The sequence below is a fragment of the Procambarus clarkii genome, chromosome 54 (assembly GCF_040958095.1).
Source record: "Procambarus clarkii isolate CNS0578487 chromosome 54, FALCON_Pclarkii_2.0, whole genome shotgun sequence".
Lineage (NCBI taxonomy): Eukaryota > Metazoa > Arthropoda > Malacostraca > Decapoda > Cambaridae > Procambarus > Procambarus clarkii.
This window is the reverse complement of record NC_091203.1, coordinates 27,498,657-27,522,099: the sequence shown is the minus strand read 5'-3', so window position 1 is coordinate 27,522,099 and position 23,443 is coordinate 27,498,657. Positions and strand designations below refer to the sequence as shown.

Genomic DNA, 23,443 nt, shown 5'->3' with positions numbered 1-23,443 from the left:
CACAAGTAGAACTGGGTGGCAAACAATAACCCTTAGGAAGCAAGGGTGAGGGTAATCAGTGACTGAACAACACAATAACAAACACAGTGTAGCCACTAAGAACTTAGCCAAGGCCAGATCTAGAAGGTAAAGAAACTTCTCGTTCCACATAGAGCCAAGTGTTCCAAAATTCCCAGCACAAATACCGAAAACTGGAACAAAGCATAAAAAGGAACCCTAAATGTACTGGAAACCACAAGAGGAAGCACTCAGTGTCGAAGTACAAGCTGACACCAAAGTTTTTAAGGATAAATACAAGGCACTTGGCTGAACCCAGCCTCTATCCAATGTCAAACCATGACAATAACCGGTCAGGTAAATTATGATGGAGTTACAAGAACAGGACTGGGTGCTAGCATATCTTCTGGTGGCCAATGATCAGCTGTCCATTGCGGCAATGGACAGCTTGACCACCGTACTGACATTGATTAGCTGTCAGTATGGCAAATGGTCAGTTTTCAAGCAATCTACATTGTAGTCCTTTGTGATATATAATATGGCTTGGAAAGGGTTTGAGTGTTTATGAGCAAACTTTGTGATCATTTTGGACTGAATTAAGCTTTTTGCCAATACCTCCAAAGAGTCGGTATAACCAGAGCACAGAAGTACAGTATTTGAAAAGATCTATTGCACCAGTGCAGAAAATCACCCCGTCTGTCATGATCCTTTCCAATGGGACCAGCAGTGATCTTGTTTGAGGATAGAATAGCTCAGGATACATCAAATATCTCCAAGTTACTATTTGTTACTGATAAGAAAAAAATTCACCCTGTTACCTGTTACCTATTAACTGCACATGTAACAAAATACATTGGTCAAGTTTAAACAATCTCTGGCTATTAATATAACCATTGATACTGACAGTTAAAGTTTAGTTTGAGAGGTTGCAATGGATTTAAGCTTTACATTAAGAGTTTAACAAACATTAAAGATGATATATATTTTTTACAATATTTGTTTTAATTTGATGATTTTGAAAAATCATAAAATATCGGATTAAATTCTAATGAATTCTTTACTAGATATTTCCCCCAAGACCCCAACACTATGAAGCTAAACAGATTTTGAAGAACATACTGATAATTCCTTGTATTTCACACAGCTCCTACAATGGAGGCCATTACCTAAGCAACAAATATGACTACAGGACTGTAATTGCATTTGTTATTCCGTTGGCTACCTTTAAATTACTGATTTTCAGAGTTGAATAGCTATTACCTAAAGTACCAATTTTAATTTAGTGCATGGGAGCCATATATCAATGGTTGTTCATCCAAGATATTAAAGTTCAGCAACCAGTGCACTTCTCACGACGTATTAAGTTTACCCAAGAGCTACATGCCAGTCAGAAGACTTAAAATAAGAATCATGGCTCTAGCTACTCAGCTGTCACCCCCTGTCTGCCTCTTTATATGATAAACTGAAACCTAAGTGAGTTATTACCATTAACACAACAAATTATAATTGTTTAAACATGAAATTGAAGGCAAAATGCTTCCTGAAGACTAAATGTTGAAACAATGTTGTTGGCAATATCCTGATATTTTTTTCTGTATACTTTTCTGTGCAAAAGTACAAGTTTATAAAGCTACTGTGCAGTAGATTATAAAGCTACTGTGCAGCAGATTATGAAGCTACTATGCAGCAGATTATGAAGCTACTATGCAGCAGATTATGAAGCAACTATGCAAAATCATTAATCATTATACAGTTCTAGAGCGAACTGCAGGCTACCATGTTTCAGGTTTAAACAAACTTAAGGCCTATTATAAATTACACAATTATGCACCTGCTCATGTAGTCAGGAAGAAAAACCTCTATGATTACATCCACATATAATATCAAGTATGTTGACCAGACCACACACTAGAAGTTGAAGGGACGACGACGTTTTGGTCCGTCCTGGACCATTCTCAAGTCGATTGTGAGAATGGAATCGAGATTGGATTGGAGATTGGAATCACAATCGACTTGAGAATGGTCCAGGACGGACCGAAACGTCGTCGTCCCTTCAACTTCTAGTGTGTGGTCTGGTCAACATACTTCAGCCACGTTATTGTGACTCATCGCCTGCACATAATATCAAATCATTAAATGTATTAAGAGATCAATGAGTTAGTGTATAAAATATTAGCCTCCATCAATGCCCTGAAGATCACACAAAAGCATAGTGAGGACTTTAGTCTTCATGAGCCACAGGGTTCCTGTTCCACGCCAGCTCAATTAACATGATGATGATAATTGTTATTACACAGAGTAATCACATTAATGTGATTTATCAATGAGAAAATTTGTAGCAGCTGTGATGAGGATTCGAATATGGGTGCTGGGTATACCCAGGCATATGTCTCGGGCACCCAGGCCATGACATGGTACAAGGTTGACCAGGTCACACACACTAGAAAGTGAAGGGACGACGACGTTTCGGTCCGTCCTGGACCATTCTCAAGTTGATTGTGATTCTCACAATCGACTTGAGAATGGCTCGGGACGGACCGAAATGTCATCGTCCTTTCACTTTCTACTGTGTGGTCTGGTCAACATATTTCAGCCACATTATTGTGACTCCTCGTTTGCACATGGTAAAAGGATTGTAACCTAGAGTTCTACTGAACACACGAGGGTTCCTGAGGCTTCCACTGAAGGATTTTCTTATTGATGCATCACATTAGTGTGATTACTCTGTGTTGTGAAAGAGGAGCATCAGAGTTAGACCAGAGCACATGGGGGGATTGTGTGAAACCCTAGTCCAGCTTCAGTGGAAGTCTCGGAAACCCTCATATGCTCAGTAGAACTCTAGGTTGTTATCTTTTACTATGTCGTGGCGTGGTTGTCTGGGGCATGTGCCAGGAAATACCCAATGCATAGGTTCGAATCATCATTACAGCTCCTATGGATTTTTGCGTTATCATAACTGATATCATCTTTATTATTTACATGACAATATGATAATTATTTGCACAAGGAATGAAATGCACAGCACTTCATAATTAAAACTTACACAAACACGTCTTTATATTCTAAGCTTTTCCAGTTATAAGATGCAAGTGTAATACAATAAGACAAATGAGAAACGCTCTTATTACAGTGTAGGTCGTCATGCAAAAAATGTTTTCATCATTCTGTTTCTATATTATATTATTTAGCTCCCTCTATTATTAACTTATTTAATGTTAAATATTTGTATTATTGTACTCTGCATCAAACTCATCCACTAGAATTCTCCATATTCAAGCAAATGTGCAATAATTTTTCCTTAGTACGAGCAAAGCTGTAATTCTCAACGCTAAAATGTCTATGATGATATTGTTACTGTATATTACATTTGTCACCATAAATAAATAAAAAAAAATAGTTTACACTTCCTCCATTATAAACTACCTCTATAGCCCTTAAAAAATAAGATACAATGTTGTTATTGTAAACACTTCTCAAATCTCTAAACACAGAACATGGAATTAGTAACTATGTTAGTGTGTGTTTGTTTCATCAATTATTGTTTTCAGAGAAAACCTGCAGTTGGATGATGAATAAATTGCCTAAGGCAAATTGTTTGTTGGCCATTTAAAATATGAACGAAGTGGCATACAAAATGACAACTGGAAGGATATGTTTTGTCACACCTCAACATCTATATAAAGCTGATTGATGCACTGCTCTCAATGCATCTTGTCAGTTTAACTATATAATACAGCTGGGGAAAAGGAAGGAGACTGATTAGTCTTGGTAACTGTTGCTCAACAAGGTACTATAGAGTGGGAAGGAAAAAGGAGTTACTCTCTTATCCCCCAACTGATGGCTCCATCTTTAACACTCACACTGCCGAGTCACTTGATGATCTGCTCCATTATCTCCATCTCCTTATTTTCTGTTAGCTAATGCTACTTTTCCATTGTCCTATTTTTTTTCCCTTTTTATGTGCCAATTCTCACATGCCAAAAAAGGCATCATCCATTACATGGGTTCTTGTGTCTGCAAGCAAGTGGCAGCTGCGTCACTTTTATGATGGGGCAAACCAGCACATAAAATCCTTTGACAAATGTTTCAGTTGTTCCTTCAGGTTGGGCGTTGCTTCTCTCCACTTTTCCCCTGTGCACTCAGCAGCAACTGAGGAACCTGGATTTAAACTGTTTGGTGTATCGTGTTCTGGGGACAACATACTAGGGGTTAGCTTCTAAAATGTGATTATGTGGTAGGAAACAACTCTTAGCCTGTAAATATACAGGATAATTACTCCCACATTTATTCCTATTCCTGTGTTAAAAAAATAAATAAAGCTGGGGAAGAGTCTACATGAGGTAAACCTTGCATGAGCCGTTCTCTAACAGACCTTGACCAACAAAATTGATCTAGATAGAAAAGAATGATTTAGTTAAACATGTTATGATTAATATAGCATTCCATATTCCCAAAAAACTTTAATATCTGTGATTGTGAATTTGATACATTTAGTGTTCTGTCATACAGGTTCATCAGCAGATCCATGTATATATAAAAAACAGAGAAGCCTATTCAGAGTAACTATGCTTTTAATACTTATAATATTTGTATAACCAAGCAAGGTTAAAATGTTTTTCAAGTTGAAAGTTGGTGAAATGTTCAAGATTAAATGTATGACCAGCCTCAAGAACATGATCTCAAATATATTAACATAGATTCTCAGCACATTGTATTACAATAATGCTGTCATGTAATACAAATGCTACTACTAGTATTTAAAATTCCTAGAATAACTTGTTATTTCATGCTTACTTTCAACTCTGAAGATGTCAAAATATATTTTACTTCATTTTTTCTTATTAAAAATGAACACAGTAGTGTTATGTGATTAATTTTATTCATATTAGTGTTAACTTAATCATGACAAAACACAAAAATAATACCATGACACAATCTACAATGCTTCAAAATGTGATGCAATAAAAGGTTATGGCTATAGAGTAGCAAGTCTGCCAGGAACTTACAGATGGCAAGTGCTGCGATGAGCCGGACCGAAGAATCCGGCATGTCACAGCTTGGGAAGAACGGCTGTATGACATACTTGGCAAATGTCAAACCCATGATGGCGTTAGTTGTAGGACTGAAAATTGCATGTATGTTAGAAAACATAATTTCCTGCAACAATATTAAATTGTAACACAAACAGTGCTACTTTATTTTATTCATGATTTTTTTTTTATTTTACTTGTTACATATGACCTTAATATTACGGTAGTTCACTAGCCAATATGAAACACTATGAAATACAGCGTGTGTGTAAACCATAATACAAAACTATTAAAAAAAAGAGTGAGAAATATATTACAGAATTATTTTAATTAATGTGTTTGTATTTTACTCAAAAGTAGTAAATACAGTACTACTCTTATGTGTTATTTTTAGGGGGAATAATCATGCAAAATATTTAAGCAATGCAGTAATTTAAAAATTGCTTTAACTGTAGTACTGTATAAAATTTTTGCATTACACTATTTATGGAAATATGTAAACAAATTACAATGTAACACAGTAAAGACTTACACAAATATAAGATTCGCATCCCATAAAAATAGAAAAGAGGGAAGAGATCCGAAGGCTGTGTTGATATAAGCATAGTCCCCTCCGGATTTGGGTATAGAAGTGCCCAGCTCGGCATAACATAGGGCACCAATCATGGACAGCAAACCACACAGTATCCATACAATTAGAGACATTCCCACACTGCCAGTTTCTTGTAGTACGCCCTTCGGTGAAATGAAGATACCTATGAAAAGAAATAATATATTCTACGATGCCTTCATTAGAGCTATAGGCAAAAAAGGTCCAGTGCTCAAATAAATATTATGGTCCCGTATTTAATTATTTTTTTATGTATAATAAGGTTTATCATTTTGTTAGGTAATAAGAGCCAGAGAAATGTAAATTTTGGTAATTATAGGGCTTTATAGGCATTTTTATGGACAGCAAACAATGCACCAAGGTTGCCCTTCACAGCTGAGTGAACCAGGCTGTGTCAGTTTACTTTTAGGGCCAGAGTAGTGATCCCAGTGCCTGGGTGTCTTGCTTGGTTTACCCTTCAGGCCCTGGAAATCCCCAGTGGGTTCTGTGGTCCTATGGATATGGATATATTCCCTGAACCTGCTTTAGCTTCGTGCAAGTTTGAGGGTTATTCATCGGTCATGTGTTGTTTGTTGGGGGGGTTAGGATTTTGACCTATTTTAACATCTGGTTCACGTAGGCCCCCAGCTGGTTTGGGTGTCTGCTAGCCAACAATTTGATTCTTTCCCAGATCACTTGGTGTGACAGATGGTGTTGGGGTTACCTTGAGGTTACCTTGAGGTGCTTCCGGGGCTTAGTGTCCCCGCGGCCCGGTCGTCGACCAGGCCTCCTGGTTGCTGGACTGATCAACCAGGCTGTTGGACGCGGCTGCTCGCAGCCTGACGTATGAGTCACAGCCTGGTTGATCAGGTATCCTTTGGAGGTGCTTATCCAGTTCTCTCTTGAACACTGTGAGGGGTCGGCCAGTTATGCCCCTTATGTGTAGTGGATGGGTGAGGGAATATGTTCGTGACTGATGGTGCTGGATGAATGAAGATGTTAGTCATTTACACAGTCCATGTTGACAACTTCTTTAGGGTATCTGTGATGGACACACCCTTCAATTATTATTATTATTGAGAAAACCCACTAGGGCTACGAGGTGGCGCGAGTGCTTGTGGGTCATGCGTAAGAACTTGGACTGGCTTCTCCAGATTTCCCAGAGAACTGTGATTTCAGTTGAAATCTGATGGTATGACTTTTTCAAGCCAGCGGTGGTCCAATAGTAAAGTATGCGGCTGGCAGTGCCGAGGTTATTGGTTCGCACCCACCTCAAAGGCCTCGTGGATTTTCTCATTGATCTATTAGGTTAGTGTGATTATTACTATTATTATTTTATGACCTTGAAAACAAGGTCATTTGTGTGTTCTTATTGGCAGAAAGTGTTGTAAATTTTATGAAGCTAAACCACTTTCAATGCTCTTGGTAGCCAATGAATCATGTAGAGGTTGCAGTTTACATCGAGTATTTGCGACACTGTAATAAATGATATATGTGTCGTACCTAGTAGCCAGAATGCACTTCTCAGCCTACTATGCAAGGCCCGATTTGTCTAATAAGCCAAGTTTTACTAAATTAATATATTTTCTCTAATTTTTTTCTTATGAAATGATAACGCTAACCATTTCATTATGTATGAGGCCAATTTTTTTTTATTGGAGTTAAAATTAATGTAGATATATGACCAAACCTAACCAACCCTACCTAACCTATCGTTATAGGTTAGGTTAAGTTAGGTAGCCGAAAAAGTTAGGTTAGGTTAGGTTAAGTAGGTTAGGTAGTCGAAAAAACATTAATTCATGGAAACTTGGCTTATTAGGCAAATCGGGCCTTGCATAGTAGGCTGAGAAGTGCATTCTGGCTACTAGGTACGACATATGCAATATTAAAAATAAATCTGTGGTATTCCCACACCACATTTCAATATGCTAGAAAATGCAAATCAAAATAGTCATAAATTATCATACATTAATAATTCATCCCCTCTGTAATGGGGACTATTATCACCAAGTCAAACTCTTAAATCATTACTCTAGAATCATTGCTAAATTGTCTTCCCGGTTTGGCGCCTTTTTTTAACAGTAATTTACTTTTGAATTAAATAACGATGTCTAAGTTAAAATTTTCACTACAGACTAGCTCCCTAGCAGATAAGAATATTTACAAAAACAATAAAAGAATAGACTAAACAGCAGAAGGCAATTTTAATTCTCAAATCTTCGATGATAATGTTTGAAACTATCTAAGTGTGTATCTTCTCAGTCACCATGGAAACATTCACGAACTGTTCAGTTTCCTGTTCTTATGAACAGGACACACCCATCTGAATGATCTTTTACAGTTGTATTTTAAAACCCAGCAGAGTCGAGTCTTCCCAGAATCATTTATATCCAAAGCAAATTTTTTTGTTATATCTGAGGGCACAGGACCAGACGACTACCCTGCCCAGCACTGGTCAAACAGGACGGCATGATTAGCTTACTAATTTGCTCGTCTAATGTCCATCCTCTTTCTTGAAATTAGTTCATTAGTAACGTAACTTGTTCCTTAGCTAAAGAGAACATTGGGGTTCAATTTGTGAAGCCGTGTCTGTGTATCAGTAACACTTAATCCACCTCACTTAACCATAACTGTGCCACACCTGCAGCTCTGTGCTCCGTATTAAAGTACAGTGCCCTCAGCCGACATATAGTTCAACGGCAACAAGATTACGAAGCCTCAGAAAGTCCACAAGTTCTTCTCTCCACACTCCATGTCTGGCACGCGAGGCTACCTCCCGCTGCTGAACGCCGACCTGCATGAAGTCTCGCCTCATGCAGGTCGGTGTTCAATCCCCGACCGTTCACAAGTGGTTGAGCACCATTCCTTTCCCCCCCGTCCCATCCCAAATTCTTATCCTGACCCTTTCCCAGTGCTATATAGTCGTCATGGCTTGGCGCTTCCCCCCCCCCTGATAATTCCCTCCCTCACAACATACAGCTAAAAAGCACTTCTATTCCACGTTATTGATTTGTCTCTAACAGAAAGCTGTGTTGAACAGCTGAACACATGTCAAGTCTGCGAACAAAACCCAGGACACATTCTCCGTATTGTATTTATTTATATACAAAAAAAGGTACATTGGGTTTACATATCATTGATATTTTTACATTCGTGTAAAGCCACTAGCACCCATAGCATTGATGTTTTTACATTCTTTTAAAGCCACTAGCACGCATAGCATTGATGTTTTTACATTCTTGTAAAACCACTAACACGCATAGCGTTTCTGGCAGCATTTGAATGTATAAGTCTTTTTAGAAGTTTTAGAGACTGTATAGACTTGCTAGCAGGAGATATGTATTTAATCCATTCATCCTGATGTTTGCTAGAGCGGCTCGCGACCTTCACAACCAAACACTAAGCTCTTTGTCAGAGGACTGCGCAACGCTGTGTTATACATCCCGTCTTCCTGTTTAGATAATACTTACCCACGTGGGCCAACGGACATATATTGACGTAATTGAGTAGTAGAATATGGTATTGTACATTTTGAATTTGGACAAACCGGACATGTTTTTTTATTTGTTGCCAATTAAACATAGCCTAATCATGCTAAACGGGGGGTAGAAATAGCCTAAGCTACTCTATTACTTTGAGATGTATTTTTTTTTTGTCTCAATAAACATACTTGAACCATCCTAATACTCGCTATCTGAAGCATAATATAGTACATATATATGTTATACTAGGCCTAGGAATATTTAAATTTGGGTTTCAGGTTTTTTTCAGATTTTAAAGCGAATAGTACCAAATTGTACTATCTATGTACACCATTGTACTAATGTACAATGGTGTACATAGTTACGAAAAGTACTGTCTAAACAGGAGGACGGGTTACGGTTATGGGGTGGCGCCAAATTGCAAGTAATATTATTAATATAAATATCTTAATTCTAATTTCCTGTAGTGAAATATCCCCATATTTATAACTTTTATATCGGTCTACGAGCTGAAACCTAATACTTAGGAGGCTACTGAGATGTTTTATATGTTAGAGTGACGCTATAATAATTCACCGTGTCGAGGGACAGGAAGCCAGAGTGTATACATACACGTTCGGCTTTAATCGAACCCTCCACCCCCCCCCTACTAAAAATTACTAAAAAAAAAGCAGAAAATAATGACTACAAAGGGTAAAATTTCGGACTTTTTCTGACACGTTGAGGAAGTCTTGCAAAGTTTCAGACTTTTGCAGTCACGTTAACGAAGCCTTACAATATGATGTAACTGACGATAAACAGTATTCTGGGTACACACAGAGAGGTGTACCTAGGTTTTTCTGTGTATACACTGTGAGTTTACTTGAGTCCAGGTCTATATTCAGAACTAAAGTAAACTTAGGGTTGGTCAGTAAGCTATATTATGGTGGCTTTAGTAGTCATCCGGCAAGTGATAGACCTAAAACCGAACGCCCAAAACAGTTTACGGGGGACTTCAATCATAGCGGTAAAACACGGTAAAGTTTACTGGATACCCAATTGGCCACAGAGGAAAGAAAAATTATAGATTATCAGTATCCTAGTTATCAGTTCCTGGGATCACTCACTCCCTGGGGCTAGATTCACGAAGTTACGCAAACACTTACGAACCTGGACATCTTTTCTCAACCTTTGGCGGCTTTGTTTACAATTATTAAACAGTTAATGAGCTCCGAAGCACCAGGAGGCTGTTTATAACAATAACAACAGTTGACTGGCAAGTTTTCATACTTGCAAACTGTTTTAATAAATGTAACCAAAGCCATCAAAGATTGAGGAAAGATGTACACGTTCTTAAGTACTGTCGTAATTGCTTCGTGAATCTGGCGTTCCTGGGATCACTCACCAGAGCCAATAATGATGCCTAAGATGATGGCCACGCCCTCGAGGAGACCCAGCTCCTTCTTCAGCTCTGTCTTGCCCTCCGTATCCTTAGCGACCATGTCCTCTGAAGGGTTCATGGGCTCCAGCTCCGCCGTCAGCGGCTCCGTAGTATCACTGGTGGGTATGCGTCTGTTTGGCATCGTGAACCTGCGCAGGAAAGGGAAAAATACAATTTAGCTTCATACTACTGTATGTATGAATATACACCTAGCTATACATATATGAGATAATCCAGCATTGTGATAGGGTGGTCAAGAGTGCTGCTGACTAGAGTATATACGTCGGTGATACACCACACATGTGGCTACAGCAGGTGTGGGAGATCACTACATCACACACATGTAGCTACAGCAGGTGTGGGAGAGCATTACATCACACATGTAGCTACAGCAGGTGTGGGAGATCATTATGCTGATGCCTACAAATAAATGGCAGAGTGTCCCGATTGGAACTCGTATAGCGAAGCGAGTCCTTCAGTAGGTGTTGAGACAGGGTGTTCCTCGAGGTATTAAGACAAGGTGGACCTCGAGAGGGTTGAGTATTGTTCTCTGGGATCACGACCAGTAATCTGACAGTTGACCGAACTGGTGATTCGCCCACTGACAGGGAAGGGAACTATCAGGGGGAAAGCGCCAAGTCATTACGACTATATAGCACTTGGAAGGGGTCAGGATAAGGATTTGGGATGGGAAGGGGGGAAGGAATGGTGCCCAACCACTTGTGGACGGTCGGGGATTGAACGCCGACCTGCATGAAGCGAGACCGTCGCTCTACCGTCCAGCCCAAGTGGTTGGGTCTACTGAGAGGGAACCCACACCTCGTTATGGGGTGACAATTGAGCTCTATAGACACTCTTACTCCTTTCTTAACCCGTTTTCTTTCTGTTCACAGGTGAGTACAAGAGCAGACGACTTCCGGCTTTGTGGGCTGCCGCCTATTTGCCATTTTTCCTGAGAGGTGTGTATGTATGTATGTATATAGTTGTACATGTGTATGTAATGTCACCAATTGTGTAAGTAGCTTCACAAGATTGCCCCTTGCTTAGCTAAACGAACTATGGGGTTCAGGGGCCAGATTCACGAAAGCACTTACGCAAGCACTTACGAACGTGTACATCTTTTCTCAATCTTTGGCGGCTTTGTTTACAATTATTAAACAGTTAATGAGCTCCGAAGCACCAGGAGGCTGTTTATAACAATAACAACAGTTGATTGGCAAGTTTTCATGCTTGTAAACTGTTTAATAAATGTAACCAAAGCCGTCAAAGATTGAGGAAAGATGTACACGTTCGTAAGTGTTTGCATAAGTGCTTTCGTGAATCTGGCCCCAGATCCTGAACCTATTATGTGCCTCTGTAACCCTTTTCACTACCGCCCACGGGATGGGGTGCATAATAAAGAAATGAAATGATTGTGGCCAGGAAAAATCGAACTTCGGACATAAAATACTGAGCGGATGCAAATGGTTATAACTTTATGGTATAATTAGTTTGTATTCTTCAAATTGTGTTCTTATCCAGATTGTAATTTATATATAGAAGTAAACTACACATTGGGTGACCATACTAGGTGACTTCGTCAGTCAGGTACCTATTTACCTATTCTCCCAGATACCTATTTACTGCTAGGTAACAGGGTGAAAGAAACTCTGCCCATTTGTGTCTGCTATCAACGGGGATCGAACCCGGACCCTAGGATTACGAGTCCAGAGCGCTGTCCACTCGGCTATCAAGTCCCACGGCCTTTCCCCAGGATGCAAACCACAACAGTTGACTAACTCCTGGGCACCCATTTACTCAACCCGTCCTCGACTCAAGTCCATTACATCCAGCGGTCGACCCCACAGACGCATTCATAAATTTTAACATGCTGTTCATTCAGAACAAGAATTATCTCAAATATAAATTAATATTATAATATATTAGCATATTATGCATATATAGGCATAGGTTAGGTTAGGTTAGGTGTTTAGGTTCGATTGGCGATTATTTGCATTTGTAGTACGTGGGTGAAGCATTTATAGCGAAGTGGTTCGAACAAAACTCGTCAGTGAAGCACTTGTTCCGGATATGTTCGAACGTCAGCAGTTGTGAGTCGTGTATAAACCGCTTTTTCATTCATAAACAGGGGGTTTGGCGGGTGCATGGAATCACTTTTGGATCTTTGTTTGGAGGACGGGCTGTTCACTGACGACTTGTGTTCGAACCACAACGCTGTAAATGCTTCACCCACGTACTACAAATACAAATAATCGCCAACAGAACCTAAACACCTAACCTAACCTATGCCTATATATGCACAATATGCTAATATATTATAATATTAATTTATACTTGAGAAAATTCCCGTTTTGAATGAAGAGCGTGTAAAAATTTATGAATGCGTCTGTGGGGTCGACCGCTGGATGTAATGGACTTGAGTCGAGGACGGGTTGCAGCTGTGTGTCAGGCTTTTTTTTTCCAATCATAGACAGGGAGGTTGACGGGTGCCTGGACTCACCATTGATGATGAGGACGGGCTGACGAATGTGGGACGGGATGAATATATTGTCATGCATCAAGGAGCCTGCTTGAGACGGTAGCTAGGTAAGCTTGTTACTGTCTTTAAGCACCCATGTATAACTATCATTGAGAAGTAGTTGATGTTGTTGACACCCACGCGCACCACCACTACCTACGCCAGCTTATATTTGGTCCTCGGCGGCGCTGCTCCTGATGCAGGGCCCTGGGCATCATGTTATACAATACCTTACACATTATGGGCAGGCAGGCAGGGAGGCAGGCAGGGAGGCAGGCAGGCAGGCAGGCAGGCAGGCAGGGCAGGCAGGCATGGCAGGCAGGCAGGCAGGCAGGCAGGCAGGCAGGCAGGCAGGCAGGCAGGCAGGCAGGGAGAGAGGGTTGGCAGGCAGGCAGGCAGGCAGGGCAGGCAGGCAGGCAGGCAAGCAGGCAGGCAGGCAGGCAGGCAGGCAGGCAGGCAGGCAGGCAGGCAGGCAGGCAGGGAGAGAGGGTTGGCAGGCAGGCAGGCAGGCAGGGCAGGCAGGCAGGGCAGGCAGGCAGGCAGGCAAGCAGGCAGGCAGGCAGGCAGGCAGGCAGGCAGGCAGGCAGGCAGGCAGGCAGGCAGGCAGGCAGGCAGGGAGAGAGGGTTGGCAGGCAGGCAGGCAGGGAGAGAGGGTTGGCAGGCAGGCAGGGCAGGCAGGCAGGCAGGCAGGCAGGCAGGCAGGGAGAGAGGGTTGGCAGGCAAGCAGGGCAGGCAGGCAGGCAGGCAAGCAGGCAGGCAGGCAGGCAGGCAGGCAGGCAGGCAGGCAGGCAGGCAGGCAGGCAGGCAGGGAGAGAGGGTTGGCAGGCAGGCAGGCAGGCAGGGCAGGCAGGCAGGGCAGGCAGGCAGGCAGGCAAGCAGGCAGGCAGGCAGGCAGGCAGGCAGGCAGGCAGGCAGGCAGGCAGGCAGGCAGGGAGAGAGGGTTGGCAGGCAGGCAGGCAGGCAGGGTAGGCAGGCAAGCAGGCAAGCAGGCAGGCAGGCAGGCAGGCAGGCAGGCAGGCAGGCAGGCAGGCAGGCAGGGAGGCAGGCAGGCAGGCAGGCAGGCAGGCAGGCAGGGAAGCCGTGGACCACGAGACTGTGGTATATATAATCAGCAGCAAGGCAGCACAGGCCAACAAGGCGAACATTATGAGGCCCGTGAGACACCGAGCCCAGAGTAACAACACATCATCCACGGGGAGCTCACCCGCCTTAATAAATACTTATTTTGCGCCTACAGCTCCAGCCGGCCTTGAGAATCCTGACCAGTAAACATTTTGTTTATAATTGGGAGGTATTTATAGTGTTCATAACTGTGTTGGTGGAAGCTGGGTGACATGTTCTGGTGTGGGGAAGGGGAGAGGGAGCTTCCCGCCAAACACACACCGAAACTACGACGTTGGTACAACGTTCGAGCAAGTTTTAACACCACCTAACCAGTTATAACAACCAATATAGCAAGTTGTAACAACGTTCTAATACGTCATAAACACGTTAAGCCAAGATGTAACAACTTTATTACAAGTTGTAACAAGCGGAAAATAGAGACAGTTTCGGTTTGTGTTTCCAGGGTTGGCTCGCAATGGGGGCCCCTGATTGTGGGTGATGGTTGTGGTTCCCTGGGGGCCCCCTGAAGGGGGCGATGGATTTAAATTGACAATCCACAATCGGTCTCTAGGAGTTCCGCCCGACGCCTCGCTGAATCCACTCAGAGGTCAGAGCTGGATAGAGTTTCTTTCACTCCAGTTCACCTAGCAGTAAATAGGTACCTGGGAGTTAGACAGCTGCTACGGGGCTGGCTGCTTCCTGAGGGGTGTGTAACAGGCCTGGTCGAGGACCGGGCCGCGGGGACGCTAAGCCCCGAAATCATCTCAAGACAACCTCAAGATACGGGAATTATAAAGCAAGAGAATGAATGCTTCATCTGGACTCCTGTATTGTGTTGCGTCCAATTCCGTATTAACCTTCAAATTATTACAATTCTCACGTATCAGTAAATGTTTTGTAATCCCCCGTCTCTTTCACAGACGTCTTACTGAGGGCCAAGCGTCGTAATCCCCCGTCTCTTTCACAGACGTCCTACTGTGGGCCAAGCGTCGTAATCCTCCGTCTCTTTCACAGACGTCCTACTGAGGGCCAAGCGTCGTAATCCCCCGTCTCTTTCACAGACGTCCTACTGAGGGCCAAGCGTCGTAATCCCCCGTCTCTTTCACAGACGTCTTACTGAGGGCCAAGCGTCGTAATCCCCCGTCTCTTTCACAGACGTCCTACTGTGGGCCAAGCGTCGTAATCCTCCGTCTCTTTCACAGACGTCCTACTGAGGGCCAAGCGTCGTAATCCTCCGTCTCTTTCACAGACGTCTTACTGAGGGCCAAGCGTCGTAATCCCCCGTCTCTTTCACAGACGTCCTACTGTGGGCCAAGCGTCGTAATCCTCCGTCTCTTTCACAGACGTCCTACTGAGGGCCAAGCGTCGTAATCCCCCGTCTCTTTCACAGACGTCCTACTGAGGGCCAAGCGTCGTAATCCCCCGTCTCTTTCACAGACGTCCTACTGAGGGCCAAGCGTCGTAATCCCCCGTCTCTTTCACAGACGTCCTACTGAGGGCCAAGCGTCGTAATCCCCCGTCTCTTTCACAGACGTCCTACTGAGGGCCAAGCGTCGTAATCCCCCGTCTCTTTCACAGACGTCCTACTGACGGCCAAGCGTCGTAATCCTCCGTCTCTTTCACAGACGTCCTACTGACGGCCAAGCGTCGTAATCCCCCGTCTCTTTCACAGACGTCCAACTGAGGGCCAAGCGTCGTAATCCCCCGTCTCTTTCACAGACGTCTTACTGACGGCCAAGCGTCGTAATCCACCGTCTCTTTCACAGACGTCCTACTGAGGGCCAAGCGTTGTAATCCACCGTCTCTTTCACAGACGTCCTACTGAGGGCCAAGCGTTGTAATCCACCGTCTCTTTCACAGACGTCCTACTGAGGGCCAAGCGTCGTAATCCCCCGTCTCTTTCACAGACGTCCTACTGTGGGCCAAGCGTCGTAATCCCCCGTCTCTTTCACAGACGTCCTACTGAGGGCCAAGCGTCGTAATCCCCCGTCTCTTTCACAGACGTCCTACTGACGGCCAAGCGTCGTAATCCTCCGTCTCTTTCACAGACGTCCTACTGACGGCCAAGCGTCGTAATCCCCCGTCTCTTTCACAGACGTCCAACTGAGGGCCAAGCGTCGTAATCCCCCGTCTCTTTCACAGACGTCCTACTGACGGCCAAGCGTCGTAATCCACCGTCTCTTTCATAGACGTCCTACTGAGGGCCAAGCGTTGTAATCCACCGTCTCTTTCACAGACGTCCTACTGAGGGCCAAGCGTTGTAATCCACCGTCTCTTTCACAGACGTCCTACTGAGGGCCAAGCGTCGTAATCCACCGTCTCTTTCACAGACGTCCTACTGAGGGCCAAGCGTCGTAATCCTCCGTCTCTTTCACAGACGTCCTACTGAGGGCCAAGCGTCGTAATCCTCCGTCTCTTTCACAGACGTCTTACTGTGGGCCAAGCGTCGTAATCCCCCGTCTCTTTCACAGACGTCTTACTGTGGGCCAAGCGTCGTAATCCACCGTCTCTTTCACAGACGTCCTACTGAGGGCCAAGCGTCGTAATCCTCCGTCTCTTTCACAGACGTCCTACTGAGGGCCAAGCATTAGTCATACGTAGAGAGAGACAGGGGCCACCGTCAAAGCACCGTCAAGGCTCAGAAGGAGCCACAAGGAGGCTTGTCTGCGTGGAGGTTACTGGGCTGGCTGACTTTGCGGAGTCAGCGAAGGTACGGTTATCATTGCTGTGCTCGGCATGCTCGACTCGGACCGCAAGATCAGACCAGCTCGCGGACCACAACAAGATCTGTATGCTTTGTCCAGTCATGGATTTGTGCGTTTTTTGTTACAGGGAGACGAGAGAGAGAGAGAGAGAGAGAGAGAGAGAGAGAGAGAGAGAGAGAGAGAGAGAGAGAGAGCGAGAGAGAGCGAGAGAGAGCGAGAGAGAGCGAGAGAGAGCGAGAGAGAGCGAGAGAGCGAGAGAGCGAGAGGACACCACATAAACGCGGCAATGAGAACGCAAACGTTCTGGGTTCAGAAACGAACTCTGTGAACCCCCCCAAAGCAGTGAATGCTGTTCGCTTGTAATACTGTCATTGAATGGCGGGGAAAACCTGTAGAAACTTATAAGTCGTAGAGAGGAAAAGTGTTGACGCTAGACAGACTTTATGCACGATAAAATACATTGCCAAGTTGCAATATCTAAGTGGACTTGGAAGGCGTACTACCACAGGAACTAATAATAAAGAAAAAAGGTTGAAAGTAGGAAATAATTCAACAATGAACGACTCCTGGCTTGACTGTGCCCCAAGTAAGAGCCCCGCGTGCGTGCGTGCGTGTGTGTGTGTGTGTGTGTGTGTGTGTGTGTGTGTGTGTGTTTGTACTCACCTAATTGTGCTTGCGGGGGTTGAGCTCTGGCCTCTCAACTGTCAATCAACTGGTGTACAGGTTCCTGAGCCTACTGGGCTCTATCATATCTACACTTGAAACTGTGTATGGAGTCAGCCTCCACCACATCACTGCCTAATGCATTCCATGCATTACACACACACACGTGTGTGTGTAATGCATGGAATGATGTTTATACAGTGCTCTCTGATGTTTATTCAGTGCTCTCTGATGTTTATACAGTGTTCTCTGATTGTGCCTATGGCACCTCTGCTCTTCACTGGTAAGGGAAAGCTCTCTCTTACCAAGAGTGTGCAGACGTCTGCTCCCCTACCCAACCTGCGCAGAGGGAAAATGTGTAAACGCAGACTTGTGCTGGGTGAGCTCGGGTCTGCTGACGACGAAGGAACAGTCGTCATTATACACGATACATTATACACGATACATTATACACGATACATTATTCATCAAGGTCTCCATCTAGATAGCCATGTAAGGGAACCAGTCAGAAAACGGCTGATTAACGTATAATGATCAAGCCACTCGCAGACCAGCGCGGTGTATAGTGGCTTTATATCCTCACTGCTGGCTTACCTGATCAGCCAGGCTGTGGTTCATACGTCAGGCTGCCGCGTCCAACAGCCTGGTTGACCAGTCCAGCAACGAGGAGGCCTGGTCGACGACCGGGCCGCGGGGACGCTAAGCCCCGAGAACACCTCAAGGTAACCAAGGAAAGGTTTACCTGTAGACTACTGCAAGCGGTATCCTTCTTTACCAGGGGGGGGAAGGGAATTATCAGGAGGAAAGCGCCAAGCCATTACGACTATATAGCACTGGGAAGGGGTCAGGATTTGGGATTGGACGGGGAAAAGGAATAGCGCCCAACTACTTAGACGGTCGGGGATTGAACGCCGTCCTGCATGAAGCGAGACCGTCGCTCAGTAACCGGAAGAAAATATAATTAGCATGTTGACCAGACCACACACTACGAGGTGAAGGAACGACGACGTTTCGGTCCGTCCTGGACCATTCTCAAGTCGACTGGTCCAGGACGGACCGAAACGTCGTCGTCCCTTCACCTTCTAGTGTGTGGTCTGGTCAACATGCTTTAGCCACGTTATTGTGACTCATCGCCTGCATAATTAGCATGTTTTAAATATGGAATATGATATTGTAGTAATGTATCCTCAAGTGACCGTAAATAATATCATAAATTATTGTAATCTGACAACGCGCTTCTCTTGTCAATATCGTTTAATATGAAATTTGTATTTGAATGATGTTCAGTAAATACAGAGTCATCAGTTGTACCAAGTCGCCAGCATCTTTAACTGAGATGAAATCCACTACGGGCTCACTATAGCCCGTGCTCTTTGGAACGTTTTGCTCCAGGTAGCAAATCTTAAACAACATGGGATGAATTACACACAGAAATCACACTAACGTGATACATCCAATGAACAAAACCACAAGGGCCGTGACGAGGATTCGAACCTGCGTCCGGGAGCATCCCAGACACAGCCTTAATCGACTGAGCTACAACAGGGTTAAAAAAAAAGAGTTGAAACCGAAGTTCTACTGAACTTACTGGATCCCGTAGCCTCTCCGAGGCACAAACATGGGATGAAAATCATTGCATAACAGTTGCCACATACGCCCGGAGAGCACGCTTGCTGCTACTCTCACACATGCATACATAAACACACCATGTATACATGTATGCGTGTGTGAAAGATATACATAAATACGCACTCGGCCCTCACCACGGACAGTCGTCTGGTTCATACCTGGTTGATGGGGTTCTGGGAGTTCTTCTACTCCCCAAGCCCGGCCCGAGGCCAGGCTCGACACTGAAGCTCTAAAAACAACATACGCGAATCATACTAATGACAATCTATTAAAACCTTCTGACTGTGGTACTTGGCGACGTTGTCACCGGTTCCTTGGCGCGCCTCCAGCAGCGCTGTGCCCAAGTGATCGCTTGTGGAAGTGGGGCAGCCAATCAGGAGAGCGCAGCCTTGTGGGTGGGGCACCTTATGCCAGTATAGTCGTGACGAAGGGTAAACATGGCACTGGTGGCGTCACAGAACAAACCTGTATTAACCAGACCGCCACAGGTTGAAAATACTGGTAGCGTGGTTGCCTGAGGGCATGGGCTACGGGTATGGGGCACGGGTATGGCCCCGCGGGTATAGGGCCACGGGTATAGGGCCACGGGTATAGGGCCACGGGTATAGGGCCACGGGTATAGGGCCACGGGTATGGCCCGCGGGGAATGGCCCGCGGGGAATGGCCCGCGGGGAATGGCCAGTTCGTACACAAACACTCAATGAAGCTCGTTTTCTATCAAAACAGTACATATATATCGTTAAGTTAGGATGCATTAGGTTGGATAAGATAAGGATCTTAAAGTCTGCTGGCGAACCATCATTCAGCGCATTACATATATATTACGCAGTCGATCCGTATAATCATACTACCTTAGCATTTTCGTCTTATAATTACCTTACTGTCCCATATGCCTTTTCCGTATGGGCTAGTTATATGACTCCCACCTCCCTTTGCTAACTTCACTACCTTGCACTTGTTTGGATTGAATTCCATTTGCCATCGATGTGGGAGCTGTGACTATGTGAGTTGTATGATGTTACAGGAAGTCAGTCAAGGTCTTCGTGAGGCATTATACAGCTTCCTCAGGTCTCTGGCTTCATTAGTCTTGCAGTATGTGGTGGATCGTTAATATTGATCAGTGAGCAACGGTCCTAGGACACTGAGGGAGGGAGGGAGGGAGGGAGAGGGAGAGAGAGAGAGAGGGAGAGGGAGAGAGAGAGAGAGAGAGAGAGAGAGAGAGAGAGAGAGAGAGAGAGAAAAGAGAGAGAGAAAAGAGAGAGAGAGAGAGAGAGAGAGAGAGAGAGAGAGAGAGAGAGAGAGAGAGAGAGAGAGAGAGAGAGAGAGAGAGAGAGAGAAAAAAAGAGAGAAAAAAGAGAGAAAAGAGAGAGAGAAAAGAGAGAGTGAGAAAAGAGAGAGAGAGTCAAGAGACAAGAGAGAGAGAGAGAGAGTCAAGAGACAAGAGAGAGAGAGAGAGAGAGAGAGAGAGAGAGAGAGAGAGAGAGAGAGAGAGAGAGAGAGAGACAGACAGAAAGTGACAGTGTGATTGTATGTATATTTACTATTTGTACTCACTACTATTTGTACCTGTAGAATCGAGCTATTAGCTCTTGGGCCCCGCCTTTCCAACCGTCGATTGTCTAATGTACTGACTCCTGACCATATTTCTTTTATCATATCCACTACATATGTTTCTCACTAACACACACACGTGCTTACGACCAAAGATCACATTCACTCCCCAAAAATCTACCACTTACGGGCTATTCATGCCCGTGCCACCTTTTAGGACACCTAATGTTCATCACTCAATCACACACACACACGTGTCTGTGTGTGTGTGTGTGTGTGTGTGTGTGTGTGTGTGTGTGTGTGTGTGTGTGTGTACCAGAGCACCTCCCATCACCCTATATAATGCCAGCCTGCAGTGTACGCTGGAGGACATTTTCGTAACAACGTCGTATAAAACACACAAATATCATCAAGTACTCTCAGGGGCTCACCATAGCCCGTGCTACTTGCCCCGCTCCTGTGCCATGTAAGTTACGGGCTCACCATAGCCCGTGCTACTTGCCCCGCTCCTGTGCCAGGTAAGTTCCGGGCTCACCATAGCCCGTGCTACTTGCCCCGCTCCTGTGCCATGTAAGTTACGGGCTCACCATAGCCCGTGCTACTTGCCCCGCTCCTGTGCCAGGTAAGTTCCGGGCTCACCATAGCCCGTGCTACTTGCCCCGCTCCTGTGCCATGTAAGTTACGGGCTCACCATAGCCCGTGCTACTTGCCCCGCTCCTGTGCCATGTAAGTTCCGGGCTCACCATAGCCCGTGCTACTTGCCCCGCTCCTGTGCCAGGTAAGTTACGGGCTCACCATAGCCCGTGCTACTTGGAACTATTCCAAGTAGCTGAATCTATAACAACATCATCGAGTACTCCAACAAAAGCAATCAGGTCGTCTGTGGTGGACAATCAGGTCCTGCCATGCAGGCCACTCAGAGGACAGGTTCCACAAGGACGTTGATAAGCCAAGATTAATTGGCAACTGTGCTCTGTGAATATATTTTAGTCTTGGACCAACGGGAGCCGGTCGGCCGAGCGGACAGCACGCTGGACTTGTGATCCTGTGGTCCTGGGTTCGATCCCAGGCGCCGGCGAGAAACAATGGGCAGAATTTCTTTCACCCTATGCCCCTGTTACCTAGCAGTAAATTAGGTACCTGGGTGTTAGTCAGCTGTCACGAGCTGCTTCCTGGGGGTGGAGGCCTGGTCGAGGACCGGGCCGCGGGGACACTAAAGCCCCGAAATCATCTCAAGATAACCTCAAGATAACGGTGTGTAACCGCTCAACGCACAATAGACGGATAGATATATATATCAAAAGGTATACATCAAGAGATATCAATGGTTATCTTGAGATCGATTTCGGGGCTTAGCATCCCCGCGCGGCCCGGTCCTCGACCAGGCCTCCCTTTTTTTTAGTTATACATCCCCCAGGAAGCAGCCCGTAACAGCTGTCTAACTCCCAGGTACCTATTTACTGCTAGGTGAACAGGGGGCATCAGGGTGAAAGAAACTCTGCCCATTTGTTTCCGCCTCCACCGGGGATCGAACCCGGAACCTTAGGTGGTGAAATTTCGCAGCTTATATAATGCTTGATCATGGCACCTTTGTGTATATATTGATAAAGTTAAGATGCACAGGTTTCGTAAATTCTTGATGATCCCTGAACGCCAAGTGTTGCGACTATATTGATCTATTTACAATACAGTGATAAAGTATTTACAAAAAGGTACAATATAGTGATGAAGAGTCACAATAACGTGGCTGAAATATGTTAACCAGACCACACACTAGAAAGTGAAGGGACGACGACGTTTCGGTCCGTCCTGGACCATTCTCAAGTCAATTGTGAATCGACTTGAAAATGGCCCAGGACGGACCGAAACGTCGTCGTCCCTTCACTTTCTAGTGTGTAGCTTAGTCAACATATAGTGAACTATTCCGCTAGGCACAGTGATGATGGTCAGTTTACAAGGTACACAGTAAAAGTTTATTATAATGAGACTATCGTACGTATTTCATTATCACTGTGCCTATTGTAAACAATTCATTATATTGTCTATTGTAAATAGTTCATTATACAGTGTCTACTGTAACTAGCTCATTACAGTACTAGTATAGTGAACTGTTTACAATATCAGTACAATGAACTATTTGCAATAGGCACGGTTGGTATACTAGGATTTCTGTTTTATGTAATTACGAAGTATATGAATTTTCTTGAACATTTGAGAACAAAAAATGATATGCCACTTCTTGGGTTATATGACAATCCATTAACTATAATTATCCAAAGAAGGCACCGAGCTGGGATTTAAGTCCGTGCCAATGGAAGTGCGGACCTGACAAACGTCAATGAAGTCCACTACGGGATCACCATAGCCCGTGCTACTTAGAAATGTTTGTTCCAAGTAGTGAATCTTAAATAACAACGTCAAAGATGGTAAGGAAGATTAGATTTGGTCAAGACTGCTCAATCGTTGGGCATAGATTGGCCCAACTTCTAGGGCTGAGGTTGGGTAGGAAGTTGTTATAGATTCAGCTACTCGGAACAAGTTCCAAGTAGCACGGGCTATGGTGAGCCCGTAGTTGTGTAGGAGGAACACTGTGATGGTAGACTAGTATGTACAATGTATACGCAGCAGCTTACTAGTAGAAATGTCAAGGTTGTGGTGGTCCGATACTTGTTGCCAGCCCAGAACCTGTTGCTTAGTTCCATATATAGCTGCAGGTACTCCTTGCTGGCTATCAACACACTGCAGCCCTCCCTAT

General features: G+C 44.6%; 1 protein-coding gene across 3 annotated transcripts in view; it reads right to left on the bottom strand.

The window, feature by feature from the left end:
* The window catches only part of gb (solute carrier family 7 member genderblind), a 78,757-nt gene that overhangs the window by 20,016 nt on the left and 35,298 nt on the right, over positions 1 to 23,443 (bottom strand). For 2 of the 3 annotated variants that reach the window (XM_045763829.2, XM_069305216.1), the window contains exons 2-4: positions 10,483 to 10,667; positions 5,560 to 5,782; positions 5,004 to 5,119 (exon numbers count right to left, since the gene is read on the bottom strand). In XM_045763829.2, the coding sequence (XP_045619785.1) occupies positions 5,004 to 5,119; positions 5,560 to 5,782; positions 10,483 to 10,660 (517 nt within the window). In that variant the 5' untranslated portion in view covers positions 10,661 to 10,667. Of the gene's footprint in view, positions 1 to 5,003; positions 5,120 to 5,559; positions 5,783 to 10,482; positions 10,668 to 12,117; positions 12,141 to 23,443 lie in introns of those variants that run through there. The other variant, XM_069305217.1, reaches the window with a different exon arrangement.